Genomic DNA, 20,660 nt, shown 5'->3' on the forward strand with positions numbered 1-20,660 from the left:
CACCTCTCTGACTTTGTCTCCCAACCGTCCAACCTGAGCTGACCCTTTAATGTACTCATTTCTAATCTTGTCCATCCTCGTCACACCCAGTGCAGACCACTAGTTAGCCACAAAACAGGATGGCCAGATTAGTTTGTAAAAAAAATGACTTAAAACAGCCTGCGGAATTCCAAGACAGATGAGACAAAGATAAACCTGATCAGAGTGACAGCAAGAGGAAAGTGTGGAGACAAAAAGGAACTGCGCAAGATCCAAACTAGATCACCTCATTTGTTAAACATGGTGGTGCTGGGGGTGTTGTGTCTTGGGCATGTATGTCTGCCACCGGTCCTGGCACACTTCACTTCACTTCATGGATGATAGAACTGCTGATGGCAATGCCATAAAGACTTCTAAGGTGTATAGAAACATCTAATCTACTCAAGTACCACTAAATGACTTCAAACTCATTGGACGGTGCCAAACACACTGCTGAGAGGCAACACAGGAGTTTATCAACACTAAAAAATGGAACATTTATAATGGGCACGCCATCCACCCACTTTAAATCCAAATCAGCAGGGCTCCTATTTACTGAGGAGAAAATGTAAAGGGTCAAACCCCTGCATTACTGGCTTGGCAGAGCAACACCAGAGAAGATCCTCAGCACCTGACTCTACTCCGTTGGGCCCTTGAGCAAGGAAGGCCCTTAACCTGCAATTGCTCCATCCTGGGTATGATGTTAATCTGCATCCAGCCCTGCATGTAGGCCCTCCAACCTGCAGGAAAAAACCTGGGGGTTGGTGGCAGAATTGGCATTCCAGCCACCATAAAACACCTCACACTGTTCCACCCCATCTGAACTAGTGTGGTGCTGAGGTGTCATCCATTGCATGCCTGCACTCAGGTCCTAATTTGGGATCCTGAGTTGGTTTGTCATGTGGTGCGTGCTTCTAACCTTCTCCTCTACGCTGACAGCGATGCTGGGCAGTGTGGGCTTTCCTCCCACATCCCTAAAGACATGAGTTAAGTCAGCTATGAGTGTCTCTGTTTAAATGATGTGTGTCGGTTAGCTCTCTGATGGGCTGGTGTCATGTCCATCGTTGGTTTTAAAGGGAAGCAAGCTTGATGTACTGTATTTTTCATTTACTGCATTCAGTTTCCATTGCTGACCATTACGTTTCTGGTTCTATCCTTGCCCATTTGCTTGTGCTTCTGCAGGAGAGCTTGGACAGTGTATCTGGAAATGCCTGTCTGCCTTGAAGGCTGAACAGTTATGCAGTTATTTTTTACAAAGGGAAACAAATTCAATTTTGCTCAAATTGTTGGCTCATTACTAATTTTAGGTTGAAAGCTGCCTGGGCTGTCATCATAGTTCTGTAGTCTATATTCTGAGCCCTACGATATACACCTACAAGCAAAATATAAGGACTCCTCAAGAAAGAGAAAAGCCACCTTTACTCGCAGAGGTGTGCCACGAACTACCAGTTCACAGTAACTTCTCAGACCTGGTGTCTGTGTAAGAGATAACTTGGCCAATCCCCTATCGTTGTATTGGTCTTTAGCTACCCCTAAATCCCCTCCATCCACTCGGGAAAGAAAAATAAAAGTGACATCTGCTGTTTGGCACTTTGATTATATTAGATTAGATACTTTATTAATCCCCAAAGGGAAATTCACATACTCCAGCAGCAGCATACTGATAAAAAAACAATATTAAATTAAAGGGTGATAACAATGCAGGTATGACAGACAGTAACTTTGTATAATGTAACGTGTAATTTGAGGAAATTCATGCACAAATTTAGAGCCACTCATGGATTTTTATGTACATCGACAATGTAATTTGACATTCGGTGATGGCCTCAGCCCTATAATGCTATGAACAAACCTTATGAATATTCATAACAGAACTCCAAAATTTTCCATAGCATGTGAAATAAATTTAATTACTTCCTCAACCTGTTTGAACTTCTGTACCTTCAAGAAACACTGGCAGTTGGCCATATGATCAGTTTGACCGGGTTTCTCATGGTGCTACACAAGGTGGGTTGCATTTTGTAAAGCACAGATGTTGACTACATGTGTGCTTGTAACAATAAAGTATTAAATATTTACAGTATTTTTATATACATTTACTCCATTACAGATGCAAGTAAAAAATGTGGCTTTTCTGCTTAGTAAGGTGGTGTATTATCCTTTGGCAAACACAAGGAAACATCACATCTGACAGCTGAGACTACCAGTTAAATTTAGTTATTTGGATATTTGCATAACACATTCACATAGGCAGGTGTCGGGTTTAAGGTGTCTGAAGAAGAGGTCTCCTAAATCTTTGGTATTAAAACACTGCTAGACAACCTGCAATGTGAGTAACATTGTTCTTAGGACACAAATGAGTACAGTCTGGAGCTGAGATAGCAGCTTTATTGGGTTGCAGTTTTTTTGCAGTCTTCAAAAATTGGTATAAATGCTTATCTTTACCTTCTGTGACCCGACCATTAGGAAACTGGAAATTAAGTATCCATCTTCAGACTATATGGGCCCAGATCTCCAAGTTTTAGTCCCAATATACTACAATAAATAATTATGCTGAAGGCCGAGTTTTAACCAAAACATAAATGGCATGCCTGTCAAGATGTTCAAAAGGAATGTGCAAGGTAACAGAGATAAAGACGTCTGTGGATCACACTATTTCATACACAAACTTAAATAGACCTAGAGTGCTCAAAACTGTGAGGTCAAAGAAAGTCATTATTGACTTTTCCAAATATATCTTTAACCACTGGATGAAATGTGGAGTGGACAAAAGTTATTATGGGGGAATATTGGGATTTAACATGCAGTTCAGAGGCAAGACTGATGTCACTTGTTGTGGCAGGCAGGCAGACAGACAGGCCTAGATATGAAAGGCATAGATGAACGGATACTCCTGACAACTTTTAGTACTCTCATGTAAAGGCTAGAAACACAAACACACAAAGCTAATTTCTTTGCATAAACTTGAAAAATCACAGATAATTAATGGGCAAAATACATTTACCTGATGTTCAAGCCAACAAAATTTGTCCATGTGAAAATGTAGTCTCCTCCGAATACCATGCCAATATAGGTTACCACTATATTCTACAAGATGGAAGAAAAACAAAAAAGAGGAAATACAGTAAACACATGTTAATGGCTCCTTTGTAGTTGTTTTTAAAGCAGTTTAACAGTTGTTCCCATTTTATGTAAAAGGCCATTGTACTACACACATTTCTACCCACCTGCCCACACATGCATGCATGCACACAACCAGACGGTGCCTTAAATGTATAAAATAAACATAAAAAACAAAAACTCTGATTATCAAATTATTAAATCAATGTAAGAAAAACTGAATTAAAATAAAAAATTCTCAAAGCCTGGGGCCAGTTCCAGCTAAACAGTTTGAACATGCGGCCACACTAAGTGAACATGGCAAAGCCAATCAGCATTCACAATCTACAGTGCTTTCATCACTCAAGGTTGTACAAAAATTTTACAAATACAAAAGCAGTTATGTGTTTATTTTTTTTTAAGAACCAAAAATGTAAAGAACTGTTGCAGTTTCTAGATGAGGCCTAGGGCATTGAGTTCAGATGGATAGAAACTAAACCAAAGGCCGTAGACAATCAGAACAAAATAACAAGAAACAATGCAAACTTTCAAAGAGTTCAGTGTTTCACCGCAATGCATACAGTCAAGTAATATTGTTCTTTGTACAGTTAAAAAAAAAAAAAAAAAGGAAAAATGCAGATTTTAGTGCAAGGGAGCATACCTTTATGCAACCAACAATGGTGGTGGTGAGTGCAGAATTGTACTGTGTACAAAGAACTGTGGAATACATCAAAATGAACCTGCAAAGACAAATAAGACACAGCAGACTCTTAGCAGTGAGGATATGGTTCAGTACGGAATGACGGGTGCCTTTGGAGCACAAGATGATCCTTGGTTAATGTTTTGACCAGTCTTTGGAGAACTTTTCAGTACGTTTATAGACCGGGGTGGTCAATGTTGGTCCTGAAGAGCCGCAGTAGCTGTAGGTTTTCATTCCAACCCAATTGTTTAATTGTTTAATTAGAAACCAACCCTTGCCAATCTCAGACCTTATTTAATTTTATGGCTTGTTGCTCTGCAATGTAAGGTCTTATATCGTAAGATATCATCCAAATGATTTGAAGCCTAAGAAGGATCATTTTCAGTCTGTCACAATTTCTATTAAGTTTTTTTTTATTAAATCAAACACTGTATGATGAACACACAAGTATATAAATGGAAACAAGCTAGATGGAGAACTGCTGGCTGCTTTGTCATGTACATCTTACTGTTAATAAGGAGCCATTAAAACAGTGAATGCAGCTGTTTAAGATTGAAATAAGCAGTTAAGTGTGGGGAACCTTAATATGCGAGACCACTCAAAGGAAGCATCAAAATATCACTTAAGCAATAAGAGCTTCATCAGCAATAACTGACTTCTCATAAAGAAACTGGGTGGAACAAAAACCTGCAGCCATTATGGCTCTCCAGGACCGACATTGCCCACCTCTGTTATTAGACAATATGTTGCCTTTCAAAAGATGGTAACTTTTTGACATTAAACATATACCAATAAAGAGGTCGCTGACATATCGGCCTAACTACTGTCCATCAGGATTACACAGCAGGTCTTCATGTTTCCTTTTATAGCTGTTTATATACAAGTGGTGGCTATAAAATGTGTAACTGCTTTTCCTTGATGATTTTTTTAAACTATATAGCTGCGGAGATGGCAAATATTCAAGCAGTGCATTTGATGTGTAACGTAAGTATTTTTTATAGTTCAAGTAACTTCATTTACAAGCATTTGGTAAAATACAAACAAAGTTAAATAAACAAAAAACCTTGTGTTACATTTAATTATGTTACTGTATGTCAGTTACATGTTTTATGTTATACAACATTACTATGGTCACAAAACTATGTGCCCTTATACTGTACCTTGCTAGTCCCAAACAAACATAGCTGTAAAATAGATTTCACTAAATAGAACTACAGCAAGGTGACAGCAACACTCCATTTGCATCTTAGCGATGGTCACTCTGTCAGAGCTCCAGAAGTCCTCTGTGGAGAGAGGAGAACCTTCCAGAAGGACAACCATCTCTGCAGCAATCCACCAATCAGGCCTGTATGGTAGAGTGGCCAGACGGAAGCCACTCCTTAGTAAAAGGCACATGGCAGCCCGTCTGAAGTTTGTCTCATCAGACCAGAGAATTTTTTTTCTCATGGTCTGAGAGTCCTTCAGGTGCCTTTTGGCAAAGATTGAACTCTTTGGTGTGAATGCCAGGCGTCACGTTTGAAGGAAACCAGGCACCTCTCATCACCAGGCCAACACCATCCCTACAGTGAAGCATGGTGGTGGCAGCATCATGCTGTGGGGATGTTTTTCAGCAGCAGGGACTGGGAGACTAGTCAGGATAAAGGGAAAGATGACTGCAGCAATCTAGAGAGACATCCTGGATGAAAACCTGCTCCAGAGCGCTCTTGACCTCAGACTGGGGCGATGGTTCATCTTTCAGCAGGACAACGACCCTAAGCACACAGCCAAGATATCAAAGGAGTGGCTTCAGGACAACTCTGTGAATGTCCTTGAGTGGCCCAGCCAGAGCCCAGGCTTGAATCTGATTGAACATCTCTGGAGAGATCTTAAAATGGCTGTGCACCGACGCTTCCCATCCAACCTGATGGAGCTTGAGAGGTGCTGCAAAGAGGAATGGGTGAAACTGGCCAAGGATAGGTGTGCCAAGCTTGTGGCATCATATTCAACAAGACTTGAGGCTATAATTGCTGCCAAAGGTGCATCGACAAAGTACTGAGCAAAGGTTGTGAATACTTATGTACATGGGATTTCTCAGTTTTTTTATTTTTAATAAATTTGCAAAAACCTCAAGTAAACTTTTTTCACGTTGTCATTATGGGGTGTTTTGTGTAGAATTCTGAGGAAAAAATGAATTTAATCCATTTTAGAATAAGGCTGTAACATAACAAAATGTGGAAAAAGTGATGCGCTGTGAATACTTTCTGGATGCACTGTATATGCTCCGTCAACAGCCAAACATTTTAAAATAACAAAGCAAACACTTGTATGAACTTAACAGTAATGTACTAAGAATTGCTTTTCTAAAGACTAGTCACCCCTTTGAAATTTTTTCACATCCAACCATGATGCATTAAACAAAGATTTTTTTTTTCCCCCACTCATTAGCACAAAAATAAAACTTTTTTTTTTATTATTTAATTTGGAAAATGATATCCAAACAGCCATACATGAGGGCCATTTCAATGACATTCAGCATACCATCGTTTTCACCTTTTGAAGACTTAAGTCACTTGCCAAGATTAGCCTACTTTGTGGCATATGGCTGTGTGTCTTGCACTGATGTCACTTTCTGTGCTGTACTGGTATAATATGGGAGCACTCATGTCTATCATTCTTTAGTCAATAGTGCTTAGTGATTGTGACTGTTTGTTACTTGCTGAATGGTAGACTGAAACTGTGAAAGCAGAGATTTCCATTGAACAGTAAATGATGCACATGAGACTCTGTGTTAAGGCACACACTGTGCATCCAAAACTACAAGCTCTTTCATGACGTGCTATACGGCACTGTTATAGTTTGTTAAATAATCCATGATGAATGTTCTGTCACAGATGCTGTGATTAATGCACTGGAACCACAAAAATAACAAAAAACAGTAGGTGGCTGTGCAGCCTTATGAAAATTTAGCCAGCAATCCATTTTTTAAACTTTCCTGCTTCAAAAGAACAGTCAAAAAGTAAATTAGAACTTTATAATTTTGGTAAAGCAAAAATAAAAACTAAAACTAACTGCCAAAGCAAACAATATTAAAATTAAAGTTAATATTGCCCAGCTGACCATGGTCCAACTCTGTCTAAAGATCCGGTCACATTATACAACTTTTTCAACAATTTTCAGTCATAGATTTCATTTACATAATTTCTGTCAATCGCAGTTTCTGTGACTGCCTGTCATGCTGTGTGACATACCCAGCGACTCATCCTGACAAAATTAAACAGGCGTCGGGCCACTTCTGTGTGCATAAGAGCTGCCAACCAATCAGTGCATCACCACGAAGTACAATACATACAATACAGCAAAGAAAAATAAGGGACGTGGTTGTCTTGGATCTGACATACAGAAGAGAAGCTCCTTTGTCAGAAAAAAATAAATAAATTAAAAAGCTGAACTCCCCATAACTGGAAAGCATTTGCACACCACTGGCTCCATCAGGCTGCTCATTATTGGCTGTCAGAAAAAAAGGGGCAAGCTTGCAATATTTTGGAAATGTCAAACTCTGCCAAACAAGTCATCATGGAGTAAGTAAGAAAAGACTCTGGTCTTTTGACGTGTGCAGAAAGCTGCTAGAAACATTCTACCATTCCATAGTAGGCAGCGTGGTGTTATACGCTGTGGTCTCCAAGGGAAGCGACCCTAAGCACAAAAGAAGCACAATACTTGGACAAAATTATCCCGAAAGCCTGCGCCACCACAGGGCCAACCCTGGACACACTAGAAGAGGTCGTGGAAAGGAGGATGGCGGCAAAAGTGGAAGCCAGCAGGAAAAATCCCCTCCATCCCCCCCCAGGAGACTTTTAGCCACAGGCTCATTCCACCACAGTGTGTGGAGAAGCGCCTCTGGGGGTCTTTTCTGCCTACTGCTATCAGGTAATTCAATGCTTCTACCCGATTTGTTAACTTATTGATTGATTAGCTGTATTACCTGTCCTGTGAGTATGTATCCTTGTTTTTTATGCTGTATGCATCTGAATTTCCCAATAGGGTTAATGATGTTTATCTAATTTGTCATCCCCTGCCATTTCTATTGTAATCTGAGATCCTCAGGCGATGAGATCCACAGCTGCTGCTGTCAACTTTAACATTACCCCCAACTGTAAGTTGTGTAAAGTGACGCTGGCTTAACTCAGTGGCAGCGGTACCTGCAAGTTATCATGCAAGACAGGAGTTAAACATTTAGCTTACTTAACAACTTAAACTGAATCATTGCTTAATCTGAATTTAAAAAGCACACCTGCCTGCAGTACAAGGTTAACCACAAAGGAACCTCCAGAGGCTGCAAACTAACAGAATCAATACCAGTTGAGAACACAAATGCACCAAAAAAGCAAAGAATGTGGACTGAGAATGCCAGCCGTGCTTTAATCACTCAATTCGCTGCTTTGATCTGGAGTGTTGACAACTTAAATGCAAAGGTAGAGTTCAAAATTAAAAATCAGGAGGCAAAAGGCACATTAACACTATAATCCGGTTCAACAGGTATTACTAGTCAAATATTGGATCCAGATCAAAAAAAGTTACCTAACAAAAGAAACTCTTGTTGGTGATAACTTGCCTTGTATCCTAAAAAAATAAATAATAAAAAAATAAAAAAAACAGGCCTGATGACTTTGCAACTACAACAACTGCACATTCACCGCAACACTTGGCTCTAAAATGTGAGAGAACTATAAAACAGAACATTACTACAGCATCCGAGTCACATCTGTCAGGTTACGTGATAACTTTTTCCCCCAGGCTGTCGGACTCCTCAACAAAATGCAGCACCCCCATGACCTTCCACTCTGCCCTAAAATCATAGATCGCAGCCTCTCACTTCAGTTCATGCACAGATCGCTTGACTTTAATGTCAAAAGATCAGTCACTGCACTGAACTGTCAAACTTGCAATAAATGGGCTTCTCTGTAATTGTGGCAGTTAACTGTATTGGCCTATTGCCTATTTAAAATGTATGCTACATGGTTTTGTCCATTTCTGCCCACGGCCTTGTCTTATTTGCACTCTGTGTCCGTTTCTGCCCAAGGCCTTGTCTTATTTGCACTATGTGTACACCGTGAGCCCTAAGCTTTATTTCACCTCTCTGTATAGTTGATGACAGTAAAGTTTACTTGACTTTAATTATTAGTGGTTTGGGGAAATCAACCGAATCCAAAATATCACTGGAAGAGAATAGACCTCCAAGTTCCTAATGCATAAAACATAGCTGAGAATACATTGAAAGTTTAGAAAACACAAAACACTTGTGCTAGACTTCCCTTCCTCTGGCAAATAACCAGAAGAATATGTAGCAGGGTATTTTTTAAGTAGCTGGCACGTGTATACACATACGTACTGGGTTTGAAATAAAGCAAGATGCTATTCTCTAAATCCAAAGATACCATAGATTGTTCCCCAAGCCTCTGTCATATGCTGAAGCAGAGTTCCAAATGCATCAAAGTGCACCACTACAATAAAGACTACAGATGAATGTTTATGCGCCATGTTCTCTAGTCAGGCTGAATGTTCGAATAATTTATTTAAAAGGAAAAATACTGGCTACAGTGGTTCTCCATGGGTGTACTTAAAGAGTTCAGTGACTAAACTAATTACAAATGAAAAGGTAATGGGAAGTTTTGGGATACAGAGACTGATGTGCTGGTCTATAGCCGATTGCAAATGTTTAGGAGCCTGTAGTCAAATTACGTTGTTAATTTTCTAAGTGAAAAGAAGTTAAGCTATCCTTCTGTAGGGTACAAATCTAAACATGGCCTACATTGCATTGACTTACTTGGCTGATGCCTTTATCCAAAGCGAATTGCAACATTTATGATACAACTAGTTCCATTTCTTTTGGTTTTCCAATTGGAGCACAGGCAGATCAAGTGACTTGCTCATTGTCACACAGTGACAGTGGTGGGATTTGAACCCACAACGTCAGGGTTTTGAAGTCCAAAGCCTGAACCACTACACCACACTGCCTCCATATGTCAATAAATACAAGCAATGAAAGCAAGGTTGATCAGCGTTGGTCCTGGAGGGCCACAGAGGCTACAAGTTTTTGTTCCTACCCAGTTGCTTAATTAGAAAACCAATCCTTGCTAATAACACATCTTATTTAATATGTTAAGTGTTTTAACTCTGCAGTGTCAGGTCATTCTTAAATCATAGATCTTTTTTCCCTTTTGTTAACACTTTAGCTTAGGCACTGCAATTTATTGCTCATTTACTCTTATGTAACAAGACCACATAACTAAAGCTTCTTGTAGTCTTAATGGTTAGTAGTCATCAGTAAATAGGTTATTCATTGTTGTGCAGTGTGGCATTTGATTTGCTGGTAAAATGACTTCTGAATATGAATGATTTCCATATCTTTTACTTAAGTATGTAATATCAAGAGAAAAAGGTCTCACCTATGCCAACTCAGACCGTTCCAAAGTGAAGCTATTTTAGTAGGCCAGATGAATAACCATTTTACTGATGGTTTGTAAGGGTCATGAACACCAACCCAAAGGAGCCTTCGTCGAGGTCTTGTTACATAACAGTACATAAGTAATAAATGCATTTTGCAGTACCTAAAGTGTTACCTTCCATTTTAATGATCATCTATATATATAAAATTCTTTTCGCATTTGAAACGGAAATTACGTATGACCACACGATATGGAAATTATGTATGAAACGGAAATTACGTATGAAATGGAAATTACGTATGACCACGCGATATGGAAATTACGTATGACCACAGAACATATTATAATATAGGAAACTAATCACTTCGTTTGTGGACACCATTTTTATATCGTCTTTACGAATTGTTATTATTTGTGTGAGAGTTATTTTACTGATATTAAAAAGAAGTAAACACAAACACGCCGATCTATCCCATAGAAGTGTGCCCCGCGTCGCCCTCTCCCAGCCCTCTCTGGACTACACCGCTGAAGTGTCCGCCGCCAGGCGCGTTCTGACAGATACGTTTTATTTATTCGTCCACATGACTGTCGCGGAAACTGCCACATTGTAACTTTTTTTTAGTTGGCAGTACTTGATAGTAGAAGAGATGAGGAAAACAGCTTTGCGTCTTTCTACTTTTTAATTGCGCCAAGCTGTAAACAATGTGAAGACGAGACCGCCTTCAGCGGCGAGGGGTCGTGAGAACAAAGTGGACGCTGGGAGGCGCGGAATATCGGCTGCTCCGCCGGGTTGAGAGCTTCGCAGTTTCGGGCAGCGTCCTCTCTTCTCGCACTGTTTGTGACACTTGAAGTCCCCCTCTCCTGGGAGAGTGCAAATCTTTGCGAATGAGTCCTGCTTCAATGGCACAGATTACACTCTGTTTGTAAATTGCCCTGCATGACTACTTACTGTCCCTTAAGGTGAGTTCGGGTCACTAAAACCCTGCAACATTCAAGGTTGCTTTTGTGATCAATTATTTTAAGAAGATGGAGAGTTTACATCTAAGAAGATGTACAGACCTCTTCATGTAAAGTGTTGGACTTGGGAATTGTTTGGACCTTCTGCCCGTTAAGCACGGAAGGGCAGCGTCCACATTTATCAAAATTATTTTTCTCTTAAATCACAGGCACATAGTGCAAGGTTGTCAGGCACAACTTTGGACGATCACATAGAAAATGTCATTACTATACCACAGCGGTCGTGTAGCGCCTTTCAAAAGGGATCTACTGCCAAGAGATGATCCAAATACATTTTAGCTGCGGTTAGTATAACTTACCTGTTGTGTTATACCACCTTTAAAATGTAGTTTACCCAAAACCACTCCAGTAGTGCTCAATGTATCTTTACTTCTTAAAATGTTAATGTTTTACTGTTTAATAAATTATAGACTACATTTTATTTTTTTCCCTTGCACTCAGTGAGCGAAGCCACTGGGTAATCAGCTAGTAATATATATATATATATATATATATATAGTAATCCCTCCTCCATCGCGGGGGTTGCGCTCCAGAGCCACCCGCGAAATAAGAAAATCCGCGAAGTAGAAACCATATGTTTATATGGTTATTTTTATATTGTCATGCTTGGGTCACAGATTTGCGCAGAAACACAGGAGGTTGTAGAGAGACAGGAACGTTATTCAAACACTGCAAACAAACATTTGTCTCTTTTTCAAAAGTTTAAACTGTGCTCCATGACAAGACAGAGATGACAGTTCTGTCTCACAATTAAAAGAATGCAAACATATCTTCCTCTTCAAAGGAGTGCGCGTAAGGAGCACAGACTGTCAGAAAGACAGAGGAAAGCAAACAAATCAATAGGGCTGTTTGGCTTTTAAGTATGTGAAGCACCGCCAGTACAAAGCTGTTGAAGGCGGCAGCTCACACCCCCTCTGTCAGAAGCAGGGAGAGAGAGAGAGAGAGCCAGAGAAAAACAAACAGTCAAAAATCAATACGTGCCCTTTGAGCTTTTAAGTATGCGAAGCACCGTGCAGCATGTCGCTTCAGGAAGCAGCTGCACAGAAGATAGCAACGTGAAGATAATCTTTCAGCATTTTTAGACGAGCATCCGTATCGTCTAGGTGTGCGAACAGCCCCCCTGCTCACACCCCCTACGTCAGGATCAGAGAAAGTCAGCGCAAGACAGAGAGAGAGAAAAGTAAGTTGGGTAGCTTGTCAGCCATCTGCCAATAGCGTCCCTTGTATGAAATCAACTGGGCAAACCAACTGAGGAAGCATGTACCAGAAATTAAAAGTCCCATTGTCCTCAGAAATCCGCGAACCAGCAAAAAATCCGTGATATATATTTAAATATGCTTACATATAAAATTCGCGATAGAGTGAGGCCGCGAAAGGCGAAGCGCGATATAGCGAGGGATCACTGTGTGTGTGTATATATATATATATATATATATATATATATATACACACACACACACACACAATAATATGATCCGAATCCAAATGAATTGAACCCTAAAGTTTGTGAATAATTTTCAGATCCTCACTTTCTCTTTAGTTTCCTTCTGAGTAATTTATTAAACCAAACACTGCACAATGATTACACATATAAGTAAACAAAAACGAGCTACATTACTTTGTCATTTTCATCACATTGCTAATAAGGAACAATTAAAAACAGTGAATGCACCTGTTTAAGACTAAAATAAGCAATTAAGGGTAGTGACCGAAAGAACGAGATCGTGAAAATAAGTTTCCTCTGCAGGGTGTCTGGGCTTTCCCTTAAAGATAGGGTGAGAAGCTCAGTCATCGGGGAGGGGCTCAGAGTAGAGCCGCTGCTCCTCCGCATCGAGAGAAGTCAGATGAGGTGGCTCGGGCATCTGATCAGGATGCCTCCTGGACGCCTCCTTGGTGAGGTGTTCTGGGCACGTCTAACTGGGATAAGGCCCCATGGAAGACCCAGGACACGCTGGAGGGACTATGTCTCCCGGCTGGCCTGGGAACGCCTCGGGATTACCCTGGAAGAGATAGAAGAAGTGGCCGGGGAGAGGGAAGTCTGGGCATCTCTGCTCAAGCTGCTGTCCCCGTGACCCGATCTCGGATAAGCAGAAGTGAGAGGATGGATGGATGGTTTCAAAAACCTGACAAGCAAAGACAACCAAAATGAAACAGAAAAATGCCACTTCAGTAATAAGTGCCTTATTAGTAATAAATTGAGTTCTAATGAGTCAGCTGGGTTGCAATAAACACCTGCAGACACTGTGGCCCCCTAGGAAAGACTTTGCTCACCCCTGAATTAAAAGGTGCAGTTTTCATAATTCAACTATTTCATGAATCCAACCTAGTTAATTCTTCTGTGCTTTCTCTCAGATAGTGTCATAACTTACCCCATTATGCAGGATAGACCAAACTGGAATGCAAACATCATATCCGACCAGTGCTCATATTCCATTGTCTAGAATGAAAAATATGGATATCATCAATAATTTTATGTGAAATAGAGGGGAATGTCTCGATTACAACTTTTTTGGACACATGACTACTTCACATTTCTGTACTCAACCACTGGCTTGTCAGATTTGTGCTAAAGAAACAGTTGTTCAGATTAATGAAAATGTATCACTTTTCAAAAATTATTTTGCAAAAAAGGCCACTAGACAAGTATTTACCAGTTTAACATTCAGATCCCACTGAAATGAAGCATTTTAATGGCTAGGTGAGTTGTACAGTGCTGTCTTTGTTTTAAAAAGAGTTTTTTCATCCATATGAGGTTTATACAGCGATGTCAGAAAAGGACAGAAAAAATACGGCCAACAGCAAGCACTTGTGAAACTAACTCCAGTACTCAACCTTCCTTGGAAAAAGGAAAAATTGTCTTGCTCCCAAAATTGATTACAAGCACCTCTGTGTCTAAAGATTTCAACCATAGGACCTCAGCCAAATTATGTCATGGGTTTCAGCTTTTTTAGAATAAAGGTTGCCTTGTATTTTAACATGACCTAGCATTTCTACACAGTGGCACCTACTGTATAACAGGTCTTTTTGCAAGGCACTTGGGAGAGCATGAGAGAGGGAAAAATACTCAATACTTCAATCAAGAATGACATTTTACGTGTACATTATATATTATATGTAAGTCACAACCCTTATCATGCAAGCTGGTAACTCTCAGAAACTTGTCTTCTAATCGAGTTCTGACTTTGGCTCTGCCAGATCTCTTCTAATCAGAGTTTCTTCCAGTTTCCAGTGGCCTTTGGATTGTGTGGGACACTACTGGACTCACTGACACCGATTTGTTTTTTCTGGAATTTCTCTAAATGAAAGGTCTACATTTTTAAGGGTAATAATGCTCTGTCTCAATTTATTTGTTAATTGTAGTTTTCTTGCCATTATCACAAGAATTTACAACTTTCTAAGGTGTAGAGGGTGTAGTAAACCATCTGTTCCATCTCCACTTTAAGACAAACTGAAGGTTTTTAAGCAATCAACAGAAGTTGGGGCACCCGTGCAAACTGTTTGCTTCAACTTGCAAGGCTTCATTGACTTTAATTGCTGCAGAACATCTGTAGGTTGTAAACTATTAGTCAGTCCCTGAAGAAGGCCTAAATTTGAAGAAAAAGTGGAAAAACGGAGGTGTTCTAAACTATGTTTCTGATTATCATCATTATGCTAGATTGCTTGCTTATTCTTTTTGCCTTTGCCTTTTGCTTGCCTTTTCTTTTCATGTTATATAAATCTGTGAAAAAGCATATCTTGGACTCTGTCAAGAGAAACATTCAGGTCTTTGTTTTGCAGAGATTTCTAGAAAAGGGGTGGTGTATTTCTAGTTAGGCACAGATTGGTTTATTGTACCAAAATATTTTCTTAAAGTGTTGCCAACATAGCATTTTGAGACCCCACAACCACTGGACCACCAGCCTGGAGATGTCCGAGTTGGTGCTCTGTGTAAACTTCTACACTCTGACAGTATCTCATGAACACAATCACCAAGAGCACGGCAAGCAGCTCACCTAATGGGTTACTTGACAGAGCTTGGCAGTGGTTTTATTTACTGTAAGATTCTTGAATACAAGCCAAGCCAAAACGTACTGTTTGAATTGCAGTGCTGCTGTTGTGATTATTCTTGTGGTTTTCAGATGGGACTGCAAGTGAAACAACCCTTCTGTACAGCAATTCCCAGCACTGAACCATGTCCCCCTAATGAGCTAGGGCTCCCTGCTGGACATTACACACAGCTGTAATTTCCCTCCGTACAGGGACGCCTTGGAAGCATGTCAAGATTGATAGCTCTTCTGACATTTTGGGGAAGTAATAGACTCTGCCCTATTGATTTTCAATTTGCTGAAATTTGAAAGCACTTCTTCCTCCAACTGTGTCTGTTGCATGCTATATTTTCCTTCTCGGTTTTTGGGCACAAAATTGTTTTTGTGATTCTGTCTGCTTTTATTCAAACTCATTTTGCCTTTTCTCTTTTTGCGAAGAGATTTTTTTCGTGTGTATGCCAGTTAATTTTAGACAGGCCAAATGAGGAAAGTTAAGTCATTTAAGTAAACAAAGACATTATGCTAAAGAACTACTTTTTCCCAGGTTAGTGTAAACACCTTTGAAGGATTTTGATAAATGACAAAATTCTGTGCCTCCTGAGCATTTTTATTTTTTCAAACCCATCTGCATGTTCTGACTGAATGTATGTATTTGGGCGTTTTATATAATGGTGTACGTTGTGAAAAGACAGATTCCTATCCAATAGATCACTGCTTAACACACTTTTGTGTACAGGCGAAACATATTACTAGTTATATTTAGCTCTTACTGTTGTATTATGTCTATGCATTGTTTTAGCATGTTAGCTGTGATATTTGGTACGTTTGGGGCCACATTGATGCAAGCTATGGATGTGCTGGACTGCAATAACAGGGGGATACAATCAATGAGCCAAAGCATGAAGGGAAAGAATAGTGGAAGCTCAGTTAAAAAGTGAGGCGACGATTAGTGAGCAGCAGTATGTTTTCATGCCAAGAAAGAACACAATGGACGTAATGTTTTCTCTAAGGGTGTTGATGGAGAAGCATAGAGAAGGCCAAAAGGAGTTGAATTGTGTGTTTGTGGACCTGGAGAAAGCATATGACAGGGTGCCTCAAGAGGAGCTGTGGTATTGTATGAGGAAGTTGGGAGTGGCAGAGAAGTACGTAAGAGTTGTACAGGATATGTACGAGGGAAGTGTGACAGTGGTGAGGTCTGCGGTAGGAGTGACAGAGGTGGGATTACATCAGGGATCATCTCTGACACTTTTATTTCTTATAGTCCCCGTGGACTATGATGTTTGCTGATGACATTGTGATCTGTAGCGAGACCCTGGAGAGGTGGAGATATGATCTAGAGAGGAAAGAGGAATGAAGGTCAGTAGGAACAAGACAGAATACATGTGTGTAAATGAGAGGGAGGTCAGTGGAATGGTGAGGATGCAGGGAGTAGAGTTGGCAAAGGTGGATGAGTTTAAATACTTGGGATCAACAGTTCAGAGTAACGGGGATCGTGGAAGAGAAGTGAAAAAGAGAGTGCAGGCAGGGTGGAATGGGTGGAGAAGAGTGTCAGGAGTAATTTGTGACAGATGGTTATCAGCAAGAGTGAAAAGGAAGGTCTACAGGACGGTAGTGAGACCAGCTATGTTATATTGGTTGGAGACGGTGGCACTGACCAGAAAGCAGGAGAAAGAGCTGGCGGTGGCAGAGTTAAAGATGTTAAGATTTGCATTGGGTGTGATGAGGATGGACAGGATTAGAAATGAGGACATTAGAGGGTCAGCTCAGGTTGGGCGGTTTGGAGACAAAGTCAAGAGAGGCGAGATTGCGTTGGTTAGGACATGCAAAGAGGAGAGATGAGGGGTATATTGGGAGAGGGATGCTAAGGATAGAGCTGCCAGGCAAGAGGAGAAGAGGAACGCCTAAAAGAAGGTTTATGGATGTGGTGAGAGAGGACATGCAGGTGATGGGTGTAACAGAACAAGATGGAGAAGACAGAAAGATATGGAAAAAGATGACCTGCTGTGGCAATCCCTAATGGGAGCAGCCGAAAGAAGTAGAAGATGCAAGCTATGGAAATTTAGTATATTTCATTTCATTGTCAGGAACATTACTTGACCTGTTAATATTTGCAAAGACATATATGCACTGAAATGAGCACATACATTAACAGCAACAAAACAGGCAGAAATGGACCACATTTTGAAATACAAAGGTGTTCTCTTTGTTTTCTCTGCAATGCAAATGTCTGACATTATTTAATGATTTTTAAAAAAGCTCAAACAGTCATATCAAGGGAAAGTTGGAGTACCAGAACATTGTTTTTTCTCTGCAATTCTAAAAGTAACACTGACCAAGCCATATACAGTGGTGTGCAAAAGTATTCAATCCCCTTGAAAGTCATCATTATGTTCTGCAAGACAAGATTTGTATACATTTCTCCATTCGGTATTTTAAAATGTCAACCCTTATGCTATGACAAACCATTTCCAAGGTCAAAATAAACCATTTTCTTTAGATATTTAAAGAAGAAAACTCAAAAGTTAACAGTGAACACCATTGACCAACTTAACTACAATACAACACAAAAGCAACATTGCTGCCTTATCCCATTAAAGAACCCTGAATCAAAACTGCATTAATAGGCACACAAGGTGTTTGAGGAAGAGGGGAGTCTTCACAGTTTTTTTTTTTTGTTTTTTTTCTTTGAAAGGCGAGGGGCTCTGCATAAGGGATGAACATGGCCAGCTTGTTCCACCTTTATTTGAACCCATAATGCCCACAAATGTGCCCAGAGCCAACAAGTCTATCATCACTTATTACTACTCAGAAAATGCTGCTATTGTTTAATTTTGATGGCTCTGCCTGTGCATTCTATGGAATTCTTCTTTAATAGTGGTTAATTATGTCCATTTGTCTGTGTGTGTGTGTGTATATATATTATATATATTATATATATATATATATATATATATATATATATATATATATTATATATATATATATATATATATATATATATATATATATATATATATATATATATATATATATATATATATATATATATATATATACAAACACACACCGCTTCATAGTTAGGTCCATAAGTATATGGACATTGCAATTTTTGTAAATGTTTCTCTGTATACCTCCACAATGGTTTTGAAATTAAGTAATCAAGATGTGACCGAAGTATAGACTTTCAGCTTTAATGTAAGAAGTTTAACAAAGTTATTGCATTAAGCTTTCAGAAGTTACGGCCATCTTTCACAGAGTCCATCCATTTCCAGAGGCTCAAAAGTATATTAATAATATATGCATTATTGTAATACTTGGGTGAAAATCCTTTATAGTCAATGACTGCCTGAAGTCTGGAACCCACGGGCATCACCAATTGCTGTGTTTCCTCCATGAAATGCATTGCCAGGCCTTTACTGCTGCCGCCTTCAGTTGCTGCTTGTTTGTTGGTCTTTCTGCCTTCAGTTTTGCCTTTAGTAACTGAATAGTATGGTGATTAACTTGGCCAGTGAAGAATATCCCATTTCTTTAAAAGGAATTCTTACTGAAACAATTAGAACAACGCTTTGCTATCTACTTTTAACAGTCTTGACAGAATGTTTATACCAAGACTTTAGTTACTGCGAATGAATAGTTCTAGACCCCTACAATTTTTACTACCCCCTTTTTTTTTTTACTCTGAAAAGAACTATAGTTCAATCTTTAAAACGACTTTCCTCGGCAATTTCGTAGTTGTCCAATATCAGCTGAAATGATTTCCAGTTTCTTCAACCCTAGCCTCTGACACACATTCATACTACCTCCAGTAATTTGGGATGGATGTTTGGTAACCAACTTCGAGGTTAAATTTTGATTTGTTAGGACACTGAACCAGGGAATGAAGCAGAAAGTTAATTACACACTCAATCAGACTGCAATAAAAGAGCAACACAAGATCTCTGCCCACTTTAAACGGTCCAAGATGACAAAGGAGAAATTAAGCTATAATTGCATTCAATATTGGCAAGATTCTATTGATTTTACCTTAACACAAAAAAGTCTGAATTAGTGTAAGCTGGCCTAATTCTGGGATTCATAAGAAAAGTAATGATTTACTTCACAAGGTAGAAGTACATAATTAACAAGAATAGCTACATCATGTGTGCTTCAATTTAAATGTTTAAAAGTCTAAATATTCTCAATTGTAACACACATTTGTCATTTTTTTCACCCTCGGATAGTGGTCCATTTTCGTAATCATTGACCTTAAAATAGTTTAAATTTCAAACATAAACGTGTGGGTCTTTGTTTTGTCATTTTAGCATTCTTTAGCCACTGGTAAACAACTGAATTATCAAGAATATCACATTTGTGATCAGCAACCTTGATATAACATAAAATGGCATTCCACATGCCTATATCACGATTCCTATTTCTTTTTTTGGCCTAAAAATTGAACAGTATATCATATGAAGAGTGCCGGACCAAAAAAACCCTCAAGTGATTTTAAAGCATTCAGAAGATATTCTTATGAATGCAATATCTGGAATCAGAGTTTTACTGTTTGGTGGACGCCATAAAATGTTATTAGCAAAGATTTTCACATTCATTCAGGAGAGAAAACACATGGGAGAAAAAATAGTATTTATACATACAAAGGCCTGGATAACTTTTAGTGATCAAACTGGGTAAGCTGCAGTTTAGAGGAAGGTTTAAAACTACCTAAAATATAATAGGTATTTATTATAATATTATTATAATAGCTTTGGTTTTTATCCTTTATTTCTCTACCAGTATTGCTTTAAGTGATTTGAGATTTCTGAAAATGTCTGAAGGAACAAGGTAGCTGGGAAAGTGTTACTAATCAACACCAGAAACAGTACTAGCAACAATCCAATTCAAAGTACAATATATTTTGTAAAGTACTAATTACAATTTCAGCTTAATACCATTAAAAAGTAATAAAATTGACATGCAGGTTGCATGAAAGTTTCTTTCAGTGGCACAGTGTATTCAGGAATCCTCCTCTTAACCCTAACCTTCATTCTGTGATCACTTCATGGAGGCTGGAATAGCTGAGATGGTTATTTAAATTATGCCAATCCACTTCTCTTATCCAGCCTGACTGAAAATTGTGTCAGTTTACACCACACAGAAAAATATTCCTCTGTGTGGACTCGCATGAACAGGCCAAAAAAAAATTGATTATCCTTTGATACATCTCAATCATAGTTTAGCAAATGGAACCTAAATAATTTTTTCCCTTATTACTAAGAAAAACTTGGAAAAGGTAGTGTAAAGATTTAAACATGTCATGCACACAAATGTGCTCAGAGCCAGGTTGGTTAGCTAATGTCAAGCTGTGATCAGCATTACCTAATCAACTACTCATATTCA

The 20,660-nt window shown here is 39.2% G+C and overlaps 1 protein-coding gene across 1 annotated transcript in view; it reads right to left on the reverse strand.

Moving 5' to 3' along the window:
* The window catches only part of slc35d1a (solute carrier family 35 member D1a), a 77,461-nt gene that overhangs the window by 5,767 nt on the left and 51,034 nt on the right, over positions 1–20,660 (reverse strand). Inside the window, exons 9-11 of the mRNA XM_028810983.2 lie at positions 13,629–13,696; positions 3,779–3,857; positions 3,023–3,105 (exon numbers count right to left, since the gene is read on the reverse strand). Coding sequence (XP_028666816.1) covers positions 3,023–3,105; positions 3,779–3,857; positions 13,629–13,696 — 230 coding nt within the window. The remainder of the gene's footprint in view (positions 1–3,022; positions 3,106–3,778; positions 3,858–13,628; positions 13,697–20,660) is intronic.

The sequence above is a fragment of the Erpetoichthys calabaricus genome, chromosome 10 (assembly GCF_900747795.2).
Source record: "Erpetoichthys calabaricus chromosome 10, fErpCal1.3, whole genome shotgun sequence".
Lineage (NCBI taxonomy): Eukaryota > Metazoa > Chordata > Cladistia > Polypteriformes > Polypteridae > Erpetoichthys > Erpetoichthys calabaricus.